The sequence below is a fragment of the Cryptosporidium muris genome, genomic scaffold, assembly GCF_000006515.1.
Source record: "Cryptosporidium muris RN66 scf_1106632373429 genomic scaffold, whole genome shotgun sequence".
Classification (NCBI taxonomy): domain Eukaryota; phylum Apicomplexa; class Conoidasida; order Eucoccidiorida; family Cryptosporidiidae; genus Cryptosporidium; species Cryptosporidium muris.
The window spans coordinates 75,619-93,872 of NW_002196585.1; the positions used below are offsets into that span (position 1 = coordinate 75,619).

At 26.9% G+C, this 18,254-nt stretch overlaps 5 protein-coding genes across 5 annotated transcripts, besides 18 other annotated features; 3 read left to right on the plus strand and 2 right to left on the minus strand.

The window, feature by feature from the left end:
• Positions 1-813: 813 nt before the first annotated feature.
• CMU_003810 (uncharacterized protein) lies at positions 814-2,820 on the plus strand (the record flags this gene model as incomplete). Its single annotated transcript, XM_002142855.1, has 1 exon — positions 814-2,820. The coding sequence occupies one exon, from the start codon at positions 814-816 to the stop codon at positions 2,818-2,820; it is 2,007 nt and encodes a 668-aa protein (XP_002142891.1).
• A 180-nt stretch (positions 2,821-3,000) lies between these two features.
• Positions 3,001-4,410, plus strand: CMU_003820 (dihydrouridine synthase family protein; the record flags this gene model as incomplete). The annotated part of the gene is made up of 1 exon (XM_002142856.1): positions 3,001-4,410. One exon carries the CDS (start codon positions 3,001-3,003, stop codon positions 4,408-4,410), a length of 1,410 nt encoding a protein of 469 aa, XP_002142892.1.
• A 104-nt stretch (positions 4,411-4,514) lies between these two features.
• CMU_003830 (uncharacterized protein) lies at positions 4,515-5,948 on the minus strand (the record flags this gene model as incomplete). Its single annotated transcript, XM_002142857.1, has 1 exon — positions 4,515-5,948. One exon carries the CDS (start codon positions 5,946-5,948, stop codon positions 4,515-4,517), a length of 1,434 nt encoding a protein of 477 aa, XP_002142893.1.
• Positions 5,949-6,331: 383 nt separating this feature from the next.
• CMU_003840 (uncharacterized protein) lies at positions 6,332-7,942 on the plus strand (the record flags this gene model as incomplete). The annotated part of the gene is made up of 1 exon (XM_002142858.1): positions 6,332-7,942. The coding sequence occupies one exon, from the start codon at positions 6,332-6,334 to the stop codon at positions 7,940-7,942; it is 1,611 nt and encodes a 536-aa protein (XP_002142894.1).
• Positions 7,943-8,032: 90 nt separating this feature from the next.
• CMU_003850 (PHD-finger domain-containing protein) lies at positions 8,033-17,740 on the minus strand (the record flags this gene model as incomplete). The annotated part of the gene is made up of 1 exon (XM_002142859.1): positions 8,033-17,740. One exon carries the CDS (start codon positions 17,738-17,740, stop codon positions 8,033-8,035), a length of 9,708 nt encoding a protein of 3,235 aa, XP_002142895.1.
• Positions 12,368-12,391: a sequence feature (AT_rich).
• Positions 12,836-12,874: a sequence feature (AT_rich).
• Positions 12,956-13,017: a sequence feature (AT_rich).
• Positions 13,528-13,645: a microsatellite.
• Positions 14,366-14,418: a sequence feature (AT_rich).
• Positions 14,903-14,931: a sequence feature (AT_rich).
• Positions 15,013-15,033: a sequence feature (AT_rich).
• Positions 15,109-15,137: a sequence feature (AT_rich).
• Positions 15,281-15,312: a microsatellite.
• Positions 15,956-16,043: a sequence feature (AT_rich).
• Positions 16,630-16,680: a sequence feature (AT_rich).
• Positions 17,704-17,727: a sequence feature (AT_rich).
• Positions 17,741-17,742: 2 nt separating the features above from the next.
• Positions 17,743-17,771: a sequence feature (AT_rich).
• Positions 17,772-17,779: 8 nt separating this feature from the next.
• Positions 17,780-17,815: a microsatellite.
• Positions 17,816-17,823: 8 nt separating this feature from the next.
• Positions 17,824-17,852: a sequence feature (AT_rich).
• A 232-nt stretch (positions 17,853-18,084) lies between these two features.
• Positions 18,085-18,107: a sequence feature (AT_rich).
• Positions 18,108-18,135: 28 nt separating this feature from the next.
• Positions 18,136-18,159: a sequence feature (AT_rich).
• Positions 18,160-18,191: 32 nt separating this feature from the next.
• Positions 18,192-18,254: part of a sequence feature (AT_rich) that runs on past the window's edge.

Consider the following 18,254-nt stretch of genomic DNA (forward strand, 5'->3'; position numbering starts at 1 on the left):
AATAAGCTGACTAATATAATACTACCTTACAAGGTGGATAGTTTACACTACCTGTTAAGAGTCACAAGTGCAAATACTGCAGATGTAAAGGAAAACAGGAAGTTATAACTACCCAATTCTAGTTGTCAGTTTATGTGGCACCTGCATGAACGTCAACTATTTGATCAGTATAATTAACGGATTAAAAGGTGCTTAATACAAATACATATTGTAAAAATAATGTAATTATCTCAGACATCTAAGGAATCCATCAAAGAGTCTTTAAGCGCAAATCAAAGATCTCTGTTTCAGTATAATACTGCGAATGTTGAGAAACGAATACTTTTGTCATCAGCGATAATTACATTATTTCTAATTCTACAAGAAATTAACGAGTCTTACATATTACAGATCACTATGTATACCTAAATATATTAATAGAAGGTACTAGTAATATACTGTAGATAACAATTTGTCTATAGAATAAATTCCTCTAATTATTCTTGTAGAAAGAAATAAGTGAGTATATACCAGTACTACTTTATTCAACTAACCGCAAACGAAAGAGATATCTTAAATTATTGAATAAAATAAGCTATTGATAGTGGAGACAGTACCTCATAATGCGAAATTACATTGCGCCTATAAAGACCGCCTGTATTTTAGGCGGGTAATTTGTTACAAACTGTTTAAGTGTGAATTAAGGTTTATGAAATATTACAAACATTGCTGTAAATATTCTTTAAACTAGCTCTAGCTGGCTGAATATAATATTAAAGGTTGCTAAATATAGCCTACCTACTTCTAGCTGATAAATATTTTGGATAAATATACATGATCCAATTTATTCTAGCTCGGACTGTTTCATCACTATGCAACTGCGTGTCATTTTTATCTGGTGGTCCTAGAACAAATGTAGGTTTGCACTATCGTGGTATAAACAAGTCTAAGAATGACCGTACGGAATATGAAATTGATTCTCTACTAGTAGATGATGATTTTGTGGATGAATTGGTAGCAACACCCCTTTCTGCAGAGGAAATTGCAGCCAAACTGGCAACAAGAAATAGTAAACAACACAATAATATGTGGAGTGGTGGAATTGAAAATAATGGGATGATTAATGAGACAGATGCAGATCTTTCATATGTTTCTTATGGAGAAAATATATTACATGACTCTAACCAACATTATGGTAGTAATTTTAAAAATAATCGGGACAAATTAATGGACAACCAAGCAAATTGGTGGTCCAAGAATGAACAAGAGGAGATTTCTAGATTGCATCCTCCATTATTTATAGGTAGAAGAAATGATGAAGGTATAAATAATGCTAGTATTGATGGGGGTAATTATAATGACATCAATCTGATTGATGAAACTTTAGATATTACCTCCTTTAGAATTAAATACAATTCTAAATATGTTGGAGGTGAGAAGCATTTGAATGATTTATTTTCTATTGGAAATGATGAATGGGAAAATTCTTCAGAAATTCCCAACGATGAACATCAATCAAATCAGAAAGTTCCTATAGATATGAATCAAGATGTACTTGTTGAAAATGTGGCACTTTCTGATTGGTACTCTTCATATAATGATAAAATTCGTCATAGTACTTATGAGTCTACTAAATATAAAGATAGCAAATTACAAGCATACAATGAAAGTGAAGAGATTTATGAAAACCGAATTGATGGTAATTCTTCACCACTTCTAGCTAAAACAAATGTCCCTAGCTTAATTAATACTAGTAAAGATGATAATGTCCATCATGTTAGTGAGATTTACTTAGATAGTCAAAATACTGCTCAGAAATACAAAAAAGAAGGTTTCCTTTTCAATTTGTCACAGGATAGTGAAGTTACTTTACAATCAAATTTTATTAGTCCACTTATTTCAATAAATAATTCTGAACCTTCAAAGTCATCTATTGACCACTCCTTAAATAACAATGACACTACAGGAAATTATCAGGATCTTAGAACAGATATTTTATTTGATGATGAATTTAATGATTTTCTTGGTGTAAATTCACCAGATTTCAGCTCAAATAATACTAATTCAGATATATCTGGTATAAAAAGAAAAGATATATTATGCAATAATGACATTGATAGAGATATTTCAGTATGCGAACCTAAAGTAGAATATAATGAAAATGTACAAATTTATAGAGAAAGTAAGCAAAGGAACAGTTATTTACCAGAAAGATTGCAAATCTCCTGTAATTTAGATGTAAAAGATGATACATCGGAATTGGAATATAAATCCAGCCAAGGTCTAGATAAAAATAATAGCTACTTAAATATAGATAGTAACTTTAAAGGTAAAATGTCTAATGACACGCAAATATTAAACCCTAGTGATAAAAGGAGTAAATCTATTCAATCAAATCAATCAGTATTCTCAAAAATATCCGACACTTCAAATGGTTATCATGACGATATATCTCTTAATTTAATCCCAACTATTCCTAATATATCTATAGATAATAGTGATATTTCTAGTATACCAATAAAATATAAATATGACTCACATTTAAATAGAAATGAAGATCTTCTAAATTATGGTCATAACCAACTCATTGACTTTGAAGAAAGTCCTCCATCTCCTAATTATACGACAGTAAATGTAGAATATATCTATAAAAACAGTTCAATTGAAGGTACTAAAGGTAATAAAGGTTTTCAAACTGAAAATGATATCTCCTCATCAATAAAATTCGAAGAATCCTTCGATTTATTGGATTTTGTATCTGCTTCTGGAGAATATTCAGTGAACAAAGAAAAACCCTCTATAGATCCCATATATAATATCAAAGATAATACAGCAATTTGAAATATTCAATTCTTGGAAATATACTTACAGCATTGAAATTTTATAAGTTATTGTAAGGCGGGTTTCTCTACACTAAGTATTCTCACCTTATCTTTATGTCTTAAATTTTTGTTAATTTGCCAATAGCACTTCCACAACTATTTATATAATTACTTTATTTCCAAGGAATAAATAGATTTGATGATTAACTCTGCTGATAGGCAATATCCATGGATATCTGTTGCTCCAATGCTAGATGTTACAAATATACATTTCCGCCATTTCTGTAGATTATTATCGACTAATGTTCAGTTGTGGACTGAAATGGTAGTAAGTGACACAATTATTTATTGTCATAATGATCCTGATAGGGAAATATTACTTAGGGAAGGTTCCTTACAGAAAAGTGATGTAGATGAACCTATAGTATTACAAATAGGGGGAAATGACCCAACGAAAGTTGCGGATGCTATCGAAATAGCTATAAAATATGGCTTTAGATCATTTAATCTAAATATAGGCTGTCCATCTCAAAGAGTTGCTTGTAAGGGGAATTTCGGAGCATATCTGTATAAGGATCCCGACTTGGTTGCTAAGATTGTAGGTACTGTGAATCACCGAATTAAGTCTCTTAATACCAGGATATCAGTTAAAACTAGAATTGGTGTAGATGATTGTGACTCCTATGATATCTTGCATAATTTCATATCAGTAGTTTCCGGCACAACTCCAAGAATAGGCAAATCTCAAGGTGTTGGATCTGAAGAGGACTTTCTTGGTGCTACATGTTACATAATACATTCCAGGAAGGCTTGGTTGGATGGTCTAGACCCACAGAAAAATCGGACAATACCATCATTGAAATACACCTGGGTTTATAAATTAGTTTGTGACTTTCCTCATCTAGACTTTGTAATTAATGGTGGTATAGATAGCTTAGATAAAGCTGAGGAGTTACTATGGGGAGTATGGAAACCAACATGTAAAGATACAGGGGAATCTTATACTCCTGAATATAATGATAAATATTTAGCTATTGAAAAATTAAGTAAAAGGGTAAAAGTAGATGACAATTCTAATACTATAACTGATTATGATAGTGAAGTAATAGAGAGGGCAAGAAAATTAAAGAATGGCTTGCCACTTTATGGAGTTATGATTGGACGTGAAATAATGAATAATCCATGTATATTAGCTAATGTAGATAGGAAATTTTATAATTCGGAAGCACCTAAAACATCATTAAATCGCAAGGTCTTAATTGAAAGTTATATTGAATATCTAAATAAATTAAAACCAAGAAATAATAATAAATACCATCAAAAGAACAATGATATCAATTTAACTAATTCCAATATCCATTTAGATATTATTGATAATGTGCCAAATAAATTTTCTATAGGTGAGCTATTTAATTGTTTAAAACCAGTATTTGGGGTACTTTGTAGATTAAAGGGGGCAAAAGTATGGCGAAGGATTCTCACTAAGAAGATACAAGATTCCAAACTTACATCTGAAAATATATTACCTGGGGATATTCTTTCTAGTGCTCTTTTAGAATTTGAGACTAAATTTCCGGGAATATTAAATCAATCTATCATTGAAAATTAGTAAGGAATTATTGACTTTTAAATACTCTAATTATTCTATTTAATCATCTGCATATTCTCATGTGAATATATATCATATTGGGGTATTTAACCAAATATTTGAGACTAATGATTTATCTGCGAGTATCGTCTCCATTCATAAAAGAACAATGTTATACATAAAATGAGTGATAACATAGCTGCTGTTAAGCAGAAAGTAGATATTATATTTACTAAATTTTTATAATGATCATTACATATTTCGGAATATAAGTAGTTTGGATCTTTATCATATTGTGGATATGCACTGTTAAGAAATGAAATAAGTTCTATTAACCTTCTTTTATATATATGACTAAATACTGGCTTAATATACTGATATACTTTACTTTTCCAATTTAAGCTACTTTTGAGTGAGTGATTTACAGATTGTTGATTCCCATTAATAAAACTCACTTCAGAATATGTATTTTGGCATGGTTTAATCATGAGAATCATGACTAGACATGCATCATATATTCCATGAAGTATACTACTTGGTAAAACGCATAATAAACTTATGGAAACTCCAGGTTCAAATTTCGAACTAATACTGTTATTTGTGGCTAGTGTTTGTGGATTTATTTGATTATTATTTCCTACTATAGTACATAATGTATTTTCTGTACTATCATCTTCAATTTGTACATAATTATCTTGAACCACAAGTGTGCTAATACAATTGAAATCCCTATAAATATATTTAGCTAATAGTATAGAAGCATATCCAGTTGCAAATATATGGAATGGAATTGATAATATACCTCTAGCCAAAGCTATTGGTAAGAGAAGATCAAATCTATCTGCTGCAGTAAATAGATATGCTATATTTTCTACAGTTGCAAATCCAGAAGCAGATGCTATATTTGCAATTACATAAGCTCTAGGTGATCTAATATATCTCCACCAATATGAATTGAGAGAATTTATATCGGATATATTTACCTTAATTCGTTTGGTTGGTATTAGTTTAAATATTTCCTCAACTATACCAACAGTCATTACATAAAAGATAATAATCTTGCTCATACACCAAATTAAATTATAAATATATGATGAGATTCCTGAAATATTATTAAGTGTATTTTCTGTAAGTTTGTTTGATATCTGTTTAATATTGTCAACTAAACAAGTTCCATGAAATTTTCGGAATATTAGTAATAATATACTTTCTATAATAATTGTTAGAGTGATAGACAAAGTTGCACCTGTAAAAAACATGTCAAGTAATATATTTATTGACAGACAACTATGATTATGTATTAACATATAGATTATTAATATTGCTGGACTTATCCCAAATAGCATCAAGAATATCCCATTAATACCTTTGTAGTATATTAATATTGCAGTGACAACAAGAATAGATACCAAACCATAATATAAAATATTTTTCGTTCCATTTATAGCTCTGAAATTGTCTCCAGTAAAGGAATTTAAGTTTGTATTTGAACCAGTAGGATTTTGAATTTGGATATTTGGCTCAATATCAAAATGATATTGAAGTGTCTCATTTAACATCTCGGAGTATATGTAAGATGTAATTTAAGTGGAATAAGTATTAGTTATACTTGCAAACCTCAAATTTAACTTTTTACTTTTATAATGTTATGAATAGTACAGGTTGCAATGTATAAATACTTCTAAACAACCCCACACTAAAATTATTGGACAGAATTATTTTTTAGCGCTATTTAATAAACTGCGCTATTGATATATTTTAGTTCAACCTCCCTTATACAGTAGTATTCGAAAATAAAAGAAGTACAATATTTCTAGTTTACATAATAGTAGTAACTAATATATAGTAATTACTATATAGTATTAATATTGTGATTCTTATTTATTTATTAAGCTTAATAGGATCTTTCACAAAATAAGGGCTTTGATTATTGAGCGTGGAAATGTTTGGCTCAACTAATAATACGACGAATATATTTGGCAATACTTCACTCAATACATCTAGTGATAATAAGACACCTTTTAATTTTGGTACAAATGCTGTATCTAATGCAAGTTCAACTTCTATATTTGGTACAGCTAATCAGAGTAGTACAAGTTCAACAAACCTGTTTGGTAATATAGGAGCAAATAGTTCTTTAAATTTACAAAATGGGTTATTGGGATCTGGACTTAATTCTACACTAGCTAGTACTGGTCAACAACAACAAAAAGGACTAAACTTATTTGGGCAGCAAAAAAGTCCTGGACTTGGTTTACAGAGCACCAATACTACATCTTCTCAGATTTCAGCAATTAGCTCAATGAATCCACCAATGACCTCTAATACTGGTACAACTGTGGATAATAATAAGCCTTCACTACTTGGTCAAAGTACTTTAAATAATCAGGCTGGCACGAGTATTGGTACTAATACTATACCATTTGGTTCTACAAATAATGTACAGAATGTGGGGACCCTAAATTCAGGCAATAATCTCTTTGGATCATCTAATTTATCTACTAGTAATTCTAATAGCAATTTCTCTAATAGTTTAAATGTGAATGGAATAAATAATAAAGCTTTACCTGATACTACTGTCATTAGCTCTAATGACCCATCATCTTCACTAAATAATCCAACAAGTAATCTTTTTGGACAATCAAACACAGCATCCTTAAATAATAAGATAGATCAAAATTCACTATTTACTGGTCCAAATACAAAAAGTTTATCGGGGGATTCTTATGCAACTACTGGCTTACCTAGTGCTTCAACTAACTCTGAATCAAATAAATTGGTAAGTGGTAATTCCAACTTATTTTCTAGCACATTATCGGGTACATCAGGTATAGAATCTCAAGCAAAAAGTGAAACCAGTACCAAGATTGATATAGCTCCTATAAATACCAAGAATGATACTAATACAAATAATACTCAAGGTACAAGCAATTCAGGTCAGTTATCAACAGCACTACAATTAGATGTATCTACAGCAGCTTCATTACAACATGAAAGAGTTGATGATGTTTTAAAATCTTGGGAAAGTAGGTTAGCTAAGCAAGTTAAATTATTTAATAAGGCATCATCAGATGTATTGGCAGTAGATAAAGCAATAATAACATACACAACTTTATTATACTCAATAAGATCAGATCAACAGGAAATGAAAATTCGCCAAGAAACTATGGATAATAGAATTGATCAAATTGCCCAACAACAAAACAGCTTGGCTAGTATGCTAAGAAATATTGAAGAGTCATTATCTAGGAAATTAGAGACAAATTTAGGTTCAGGTGTAAGTACTGACACTTCAAATGCTCAATATCAAAATGTGAGGATATCGGCAGCAAGAGCAAATGCTCTGAGTACTGAACTACAGGAAATAGAAGGACAAGTAGATAACCTGATGCGTCATTTAAATAGTGTACATGAGAAAATATATCCAAACCCACTAAATCAAATTGTCAAGATTTTGAATCTACATCAATTGACGCTACAGTCAATAGAAGATGAAGCTATGAATTTAAAACAGAAATTGACTATCGCTGAAGATTGTCTAGTCAGAAGATAGACAAGGGTACCTTCATATTCTAATTACTATTGGAATAATTATAAGGTAGTCTTAAGTTAATTTCTTATTTATAAATTTACATTATCTTATTTACTTTCCTAATTTACTTGTCTTCTCCTTTATCCTAGGTGTACGTCTAACATATCTAGTATTGCTTAATTTTGGTTCAATAGAATCTGAATATACTGATTCCCTATATTCAGGGATTGGAGTACAATTAGCACTAGAAGAGTGAAGATCTCCAATTTCATCTGTATTAGTTTCCTCAATAATCTTATTTGACACTCTTTGACTAGTTCCATTATCCCCCAATTTGAGATCTGAATTGATAAGTTCATCCGACACTTCATCTGATTTCTCTATATTTTCCTCCTCAGTTATTGTTGTTTCTTGTGTTATATTAAGTGCTTGAGTATTTTCTCTACAGAGATGACTCGAATTGTTATTTTTCTTATTAGTATTGTTGAACTTGATATATAATTTTTCATCTGAAATGTCAAATTTGTCTTTCTGGTTCTTTATACTTGTTGTCTTCTTGACCTTTTTAATTCTTTTTATTGTTTCATATGAGTTAGGTGTATTAAAAGAGTTAGCCTGGGAACTATCCATTGGAATTAATTTCATATTTTCAAAACTTAGCACCTCAAATTTATTCTTTTTACTTATATGATCATTAATATACAATTTATCCTCATATTCACTTAAATTTTGACCTATATTATTCAATTTGTTATTATTTATAGTATTAGATGCTATATCTGATGATCTCTTTAAGTTGATTTTCCTATTTGTGTTTCTTGAGTTGCCTTTGGATCTACTTGATAACTTGAATATTTCTTTTCTACTGTTTATTATTCCTTTCTTTAAACACTTCATACAATAAAAAGGTTCTCTTTCTTTAGGAATATTTATGTCATTAATACCAACACAAACCCAGTGGTACCAATTTTCACAAGAATCACAGCATATCCAATTCATAAAATCATCATCTTCTGAGTAAGAAGGTAAATATGTTCGGCCGCATGGTTCACATATATAATCTACAGAATTCTGATCTTGAGATTCTTTCTCTTCAGTTAAATGTGAATTATTTGAACTATTAGTTAAATTTATATTATCCATACAGGTATTACCCTCAGCCTCTAATTTAGACGTAGATTTACTATCAAAAATTTGGTTTTGTAATTCTATATCATCGTTATCTATTAAAATATTTTTATTTACATAAGTAAATTTAGGAATACAATCTTTTACAATATTTTCGATAGAAGCTTTCAGTTCACCATTGTAAATTGAAGATTCCCCTGATTTATTTATCCATGTTTCCTGGTTACCTTTATTTATTTGATCTCTTTTATGAGAGACATCTTCAGTTATTTTAACACTTGAATTAGTTTCCTTGAATAAAGTTGAACTATTTGCTTGTCTTGAATTATTAATAAAATCCTGATTACTAAGAGAATTTACATTTAAATTGGTATTAGCTGGTATGTTGTAGTTATCTCTACAGGATGAAAGTGTAGTAATATCAGATTGATTTAGAGTATCACTACACTCTAAATCAAGGTTCAAATTATTCGGTCCAACAAGGTGATTATTAAGAGATTTACAGTTTGGTCCTATATTGGTATAATTATATGATTCATTCGAGCTATTAGATAAATAACCTGGTATTTCCAAATTATTGTGGTTATTATGATCTGCATAATTTACAGCTTTTGTTAAGAAGTTATCATCTTTACTTGAATTTATTGAATATTTTGGCTTTGAATTTAAATATTGAGTGTTGGACCCTTCTATATTGTCTAGTAAACTTTGAGAATAATTACTTAATTTTTGTTTTATATGATCTTGATTTATATTTCTAAAATAGTTAGTGGGTTTCAAATAATTATTATTTGGTATACTTGAGAATTTTGCACTTTTACGTCGAGGTATTTTAATTCCAGAACCTGAAATTTGCTTTGGTTTAGGTATTCCAATGCCATTTAAAAATCTAATTACAATTTCAAAGGCTAAAATACAATTAATATATTCAGACTTCATATTCTCATTTTCCAAATTAGAATTACATAAATTTTCCATATTAGGGACTAAACCGAAGTAAGTGAAAGCAGAGAGTCTTAATAGTGAGTGCTGCTGAGAAAATATAAGTCTAATATTATTTAAATCACAATCCATATCTGAAATAGTTGAAGTATTTTGATATGAGCTCGAATTTTCTAAAATAGATGAATTAATCCTGCTATGTTTATTATTATCAAAACTAGGGCTTGTTACAGTATTATTTAATTTATGAGAATTATACCTTGAGTTAATATCATTATTGGGATAAATAGTAAATTTGTCAATTAAATTTACTTTACTTTCATCAAATTTATTGCTAATACAAACAGATGTTGGTAATGCTACGTCTTCCTTTATAGAAAAGTTTATATTTTTTCTATCAAATGGGTGCTTTATGTTCGTATTATATTTATTTGAAAGATCTACATTATCAGAAGTATCTAATGAATTTGTATAATCTATAGGCTTTAATTTATCACTCTTACCAACTATATAGTCATCAGTATTATACAAAGTCCTCATTGTATTTAAATTGGAGTTAGATTGGTTAGTGGTAAATACTTCTAATTCTGATACTTCTATATTATCCTCTATTACTGAAGTCTCATTCTCTGCATATTGAGTATTTATATTCACCAGCTTACTAGACAAATGTTTATTTGTATCAACTTCAATACCACTTGATTTATTTGGTATATGATGAAGGCACCATACCCGTCTATATATATTTGCTGCATCAAGTCTACATTTACTTCGAGTAGAGTCAAATCTACATCCAACCATACGCCCACAGGATACATGGAATGTATTGTCACAGTTATTATTAGCACAGTGTATTGTTACTCCAACAGAGTATCCACAATAACAGCATGAATTATTAAAATAACGCTTCTCAATATTTGCTAAATTGTCTAATGAAGCCAAAATAAAGCGTATTGGTACAGTCCATTCTGCACATATCGGATGAATCCATATGTCATCTAGTAACTTAAAATCTTCATCTAATTCTATAGTACCGTCTGCTAATAAAGTTCTACGTTGCCTCAGACCTCCAAAATCAATAGTAGTCCCCTTCTTCCTATTTACTAATATACCATCGAATCTGCCACATAAACAACATCTACATTGAGTAGGTATTTTTATCTTGCCACTGTGATAAGCTTTACATCTTTGACAAGTTGAGCTATCATCAGACAATAAAGGTATATCTGATATAACATTAATTGTATTTTTGTTTAAATAGGATAATTTATCCAAATTATAAAATTCTCCTACCTTTGGATCAGAATAATTATTATTCAAATATACATTATGATTATTTATCTCATCATATACAAATGTTAATTCAGACTTTTTATTATTTAGGTTTAACTGAATTATTTCAGTATTGTCTTTGTGTAATTCACTAGAACATGAAGAATTTATCTGTGGTGAATTTGGAATTTGATTAGCAGTTATATTATACAAAATGCAATTATTTATAGAATTTTGTTCCATATATGCACCATTTTTTGATATAAAATTGTTCATTAGCAAATTCGCATCATTAATGCTGGATAATACTAGTTTATTATCTATATTATCTATATTATCTATATTATCTATTGATTTGGATACTTTTTCAATATTCTTATAGTTAGTAGATAATTCAGTTATCATACAGTTGTTAATACTTGTTTGATTTAAATTATCACTAGATCTTTCTAGGGTTAGTACTTGAGTTTGTATATTAAGTTGATCTCTTATCTGAGTTTCACTTCCAGTATTATAATCTATCGAAACTTCATTTATTCTATTTATATGTTTTATATCATCTATTATCACTTCTTGATAAGCTCCATTGCAAGATGTACATATAACAGCATTACAAACAATACAATGATGTAAAGTAGAATAAACCATAGGGGATTTTTCTGAAGGATCTTGTTCATTATTATTATTTTTAGGCTGAGTAAGACTAGATAATCGTGTTTTCAAATAAGATTTTAATTGAATTGTTTCAGAAATATTACAATTATTTTCATTACTTGAAGAAATATTACTATTTATTACTGGCAAAGTACCACATAATTGACAACATCTCTTCCAGTTTATAGTATAATAGCTAGATACCGAATTTATTGAATTTAAAGGAGCCATATCGCTATTAGTATTACAATCAGATATTATATTCGGCCAAAAAAGTTTTAAGTGATATCTTACATTATCATTGAAGCGTGTTGCTTGTGAGGATTTCCGTTTATTGCGTAATTCAACATTGTTTAAATTTGTTATTAAATTAGCTGATAAACTATTATCTAACTTGTAAGATTCATTACCTTCAATAGTTAAAGATAAGTCTTGTATAGATACTGGAACATTATTTATATTATTTATTAAAAAGCGATGGTTATTTTGTAATAATTTCCAATAGTCCTTTATTGGTATCCATGGACCAGAACCTAATTTCGATTTTACTAAACAAAGATATAAACGCATTTCAATTGGATCCAAAGTCCTTCCAATTAAAGATTCAAACAATCTAGAGATACTTTCAATTAAAATTCTTGAGTTATTAAGCTGTTTAGCAGATTCAAAATCTGAATATTGAAATAAACCTAAACTTGTAGTTACAGAAGATGTCATAAGACATCTTTGCCAAAATGATTCATTGCCACTCCATATTGGTGTTAATCTAGCTAATAAACTACCTAGACTCTCTGCCATTACTAGCTCTGGCATATATAAATAGAATGAGAACATATTAGATAATTTATGATATTCCTTGAACTCTTTATGTTGTATAACTGATAAATTATCATCAAAATCTTTAGATTTAGTTGCTTCTTTTAAATTATATTTATTCATATATTTATAGTTAATAAAGTCTTTACAGTTTAATGAGCTTGAAGATGCAGAATTCTTATGAAGTTTGTTAGTAATTATTTGATTTATACTTTGATTATCTTTTATATTTAAATCATTTAATATTATTGTTTCATTATTCTTATTTAAAATATTATTATATTGAGAATTAGATAAATTACCATTATTATTTAAAGAATCTACTCCACTTATTGATATGCCATTAATTATAGAATCTCCTTTAAATTGATTATATTTAGTAATTAAACTATTTCTATTCAAATTTATAGTTGAATAATCCATTGTAAGAATATTCTTCATATTATTAGCTTGATCTTCATTTAAATTATATTCCTTTGTAGATCCTTTCATAATTGCATAATCTTTTTGTCCACTAATTTGATCAAAATTAGAAATATTTGATAAATATTTTTTCATTAACCCTATAGCTGATTCAGATATGGATATTTCATTAGCTATTCCAAAAGATGTAACACTCTCTGTATGTATTTTATTTTCTATAGTTTTATCTTCTATTATATCTAAAGTATCTTCATCTAACTTCTTAATTTTATTTATAAATCCCAAAGGTATATTATTAAAATTAGAGATCTCATTATTCCTATTTAAGATATCTCCTTTTCGTTCTATTTCACTTAAAATAAATTCAGGGATATTATTATTAATATAAATATTACTTTTTTGAAAAACAGGATTCTTATTATCTGGATATCTTTTATTAATTATATAGTTATTAGATTGAATATTATTGAAATTATTATTATCAGTATTTAATTCTGTTCTATTAACAAGTTTAATTAGAAAATCCAAAGTATTCATATCATCTTTAACATCAGGAAGTAGAACTTCCCTTACACTTAATGGAAGATTTAATGGATTATCTAGTAAATCATATGATCCATCAAACTTTTCTATTGTTTGCAAATCTTTCTGTAAACTTCTTATCTGATATTTCCTTAAAAGAGAAGTTGGAGCAATATCATGTGAATGTACTGAACAGTATAAAATAGGACGTCCATCTTCCCAATCAACCATAAATTTATTATTAGAAGATACACAAGGTAGATGATAATATCTATTACAATTAAGTTGTTGACACTTTACAGGAGAATAACCATATCTTAAACAAATATCACACTTTAACTTTACTTTTTCATTATCATATTTAACTTTTAATAAAGTACCATCATTATTAGTACATGCATTAGTTGCAAGACCACATCTAATATGTGCCCAGCCCCCATTATATGTTTTTTTCATTATCCCACCAGAGCGGAAATATGCATCTAAACCACATAATTGACATATTGGAACCTTTACATAAATTTTTAATCCATTTATAATAGAAGATCTGTAATCTAAATTAGAAATTCCATCTACTGAAGAAATATCCGAAATATTTAATGAATCTATAATATTATCTGTAATTTTATTATCTATCATTATTTTATCAATATTTGATTTATCTAACTTTACATCATTTCCAAATTCTAAATTATTAAATGGTAAAATTATATTTTTATTAATTAATTTTCTAATTATTTCATTATGTTCTAAATATATAGATGGAATTCTATAATCTTCATTATCCAAATCATCCAGTTTATCTATATCATTAATATTCTTAGATAATAAATTTCTTATTAAATCTGGTAATTCTAAATTAGGAAATAAAATATTATCACCTATAAAAGAGATTATTTCTGGTGGAGGTGTAAAATTTATCATATAATAATTCTTTATATCCTTATACCATTTTATTGGATTTAATATTTGTCTAATAAATACACTCATATCAGCCAAATTGTATGGAACATCATTAAATGGAGGAGTCCAATAATTACAACTTGATTTCTTATCTACTTTATATTTACTATTTTCTAATTTATTATCTTGTTCCTTAAGTACTACAATAAAATTATATTGTTGATTATCATTATTATTAATAACTTTTTCATTATTTAAAGAAATAGACCTAGAAAATTTCCTTGGCCTTCCTCTTTTCTTATCAATAATTCGGACTACATCATTATTAGAATTATTTATTAAATTTAATTCAGAGTTTATATTACATCTAATATCATTATATTCTGGAATCCTCCAATATTCTATCCATGGTAAATGAATACCTCCTGTAGAATATTTAAATATTAAATTATCATGATTGTCTTTATTATGTAGATTTCTATTAGTTAAAGATAATACACCATAATGTGTTAATTGTGAAATAAACCAATTTATATTTTCATTTATTAATTTTATTGCATTATTTTGAGATTCTAAATTTCTAGGCCCTGCAATATTCCTAATTACAAATGAAGCTAATGGTATATGACCACCTAATTGTTCTTGTATATTTATACAAACATCACAAAACCATTGATCCTCAATTAAATTCCTATCACCATTATTATCATTAATATTATCTATTATTATTAATCTTCTAGGATTTACACATGAATGATGAGCTGGTTGATAACATCCATCACAAAAAAAGATAGGATCCTCATCCCAATCAGTATTATTACCACAGATAGAGCATAAGGCAATTTCTTGCCATTCACTAGGTAAGTGCTGTGAGTCAAGGCAACCTAACCTAATTACTTCCAAGTCAATGCTTTGCCTCTGCAATGTATAACTATATTTATTATTAAATTCTTGACTTTTATATAATTTAATCAAATCATATTCCTTATCCTTCCAAAATTTTAAATTTGGTTTAATTTCTTTCTCTATTCTATTTAATATACAATCAAATAATTTAACTTTCTCATCTAATATATATATTAGTCGATGAATTAATGAATTAATTATATCTCTTAAATATATAACTTCTCTATTAAGTAAATATAAATTAGAAGAATATGATGATTGTTCCAAATTATATTCAGATTTAAATAAATTATCTTCAATAAATTGATTACTATCTTTCTTATTTATATTCTGATTTAATTGTAATTTATAATTCATTTTTTCATTAAAATATTCATATGATTCATTAATTCTGATATTATCTAAATTAATATTATCTTGTATATTCTTCATATTTAATATATCTTCTCTCTTTAAATTAGTAACTCCAATTTTATTATATCTTAAATAATTTAATTTATCTTCTATAATATTATCTTTAGAATATAAATCATCTGAAAATATATATTTATTATTTGAATTACAAATAGATGATAAATTAGAAGATTCTGAAGATGTTTTTTCAAATCTTGGATATAATTTCATATCACTAGAAAAAAAATCATTATTTGAATTCGAAAAACTGTCATTAAATAATTTTTCAAAACTAAAAATACTGCTTGAATCATCATTAGATCTAAAATCTGCTATTGGTTTCAAATTCTCAACAGGAATTTTATTCATATTATTAAAATATCTTGAATCTGATCTATCCTGTAAACCTATACCAATTATAGTTGAAGTATTCATTATTAAAGGTTCAGATTTGTTATTAACAAAATCTATATTATTATTATTATCATCTATTCCAGAAATATATATTCTTGAATTATCTTTAATATTATCCAAATCTTTTAAATCATTATTTATTTTCTTCCTATTTAATAATAACTTATTAAAATCTTTTTGTAAATCTTTATATTCAGTTGTATTATTCTTTACAATATCATCTTTAAAATATTCATATACATGATTGTCTACCAAATTATCATTAAAATTTACTTTATTATTCTCTTCTATAAACTCTTTATCATTTATATTCAACGTTATATTCTCTGTATTTGATAAATTACATAAATTATTTATATTATCTTGATTAACTTTTATATTATAATCTGAAATGTTAACATCTCTTAATAAAGTACATCCATTATCTAAATATTCAATATTATCATTATTCACTTTTAATATTTCATCATTATCTTCTATCTTATTTAATAAAATTATCTTAGCATTATTTATATTCTTCATAAATTCTTCTATATTTCCTGATTCAAATAAATCACTCGTATCAAGTAAAGAATTTCTTAAATTAGAATAATTACATTCTTCAGGAAATCCAAAAAAACCATTTCCTTTCATATTATCTATATTATTTTTCCATTCACAATAAGGCCCTGATATAATATCAGGTAACATACATGTATTATAAATAGAATCAGATTTTAATCCAAAATAATTGGATTCATAAAAATCACCTTTATTTACATTAAAATCTGTTAATTTATTTACACACTTATTAATACTTATACCATGTATTAAACTAATTAATAATTCCTTTACATTTTTACAATAAAAACATTCAACTGGAAAATCTGATGGTTCAAATAAAGGTGGGATACTTAATGAAAGTCTTATACAAGATAATTTCCGAACTTTGTAATTTGGTGGTATTAAACGTTGCCCAGACCATTTATGAGAATGTTTTAATGGATCATAAAATACATTACTATATGACATATAATCTATATTATCAAATAAAGTAGATCTATTATCATTCAAATTATTATTTAAAATATCCCCATTATAGTTAGGATTTAACCATCCATTTAGACCATCTAAAATATACAAAAATGTGCTTTTGGAATAATTATTAGAAATTGAATAACTTCCATTTAAATTTTTGTCATATTCCTTTTCATTATATGACTCAGTTAAATTATCTTCATATTCATATAATCTATTAATTTCTTGTATTATAAACTTTGCGGTTTTTATATGAAAATTTGGAATAATAGAAATCTTATTATCTATTTTGGAAAAATATTCATTATCTACATTAATCCAAAAAGTATCATCATCATCACTTTGTAAATTAGAATATGTCTTTGGTTTATTACTCTTTCTTCTATTTCTTCTATTTATTATATTATTATTATTAAGATTAGATGCCATTCTTATAATATTATTTAAAAAAAAAAAAAAACTATCCAAATATAATATATATATATATATATATACGATATATATCTAATACGATATATTAAAATTCTTAATAATTTTTTTTCTTCCTATCTTATAATATTAACTTTATTTTTATTTCGCATTCTCAGAGTTCTATATATTTAGAAGAAGAAGAAAAAAAAAAAGAAATTACCTTACTTTTTATTTTCCTCCATCTCCCCCCCCCCATTATATATTTTAGTACTTACACCACAAAGTTACTGATTAATTTACCGCCAAATTGAGAACATGCAGTAGATTTTTAAAAAAGTCACTTTCAGACAAAATCTTAAAAGTAAAAATTAATATTATAATATTAGACTTAAGTAATACTAATATATCTCAGGTATAAATATTATTAATAAAAAAATGCCATTAAAACTAATTTTGAAAAGGAGATATGAAAATTATTAAAAGTTATTAAAAATTATTAAAATTACTAAAATTGTTAAATATTAATTACTTA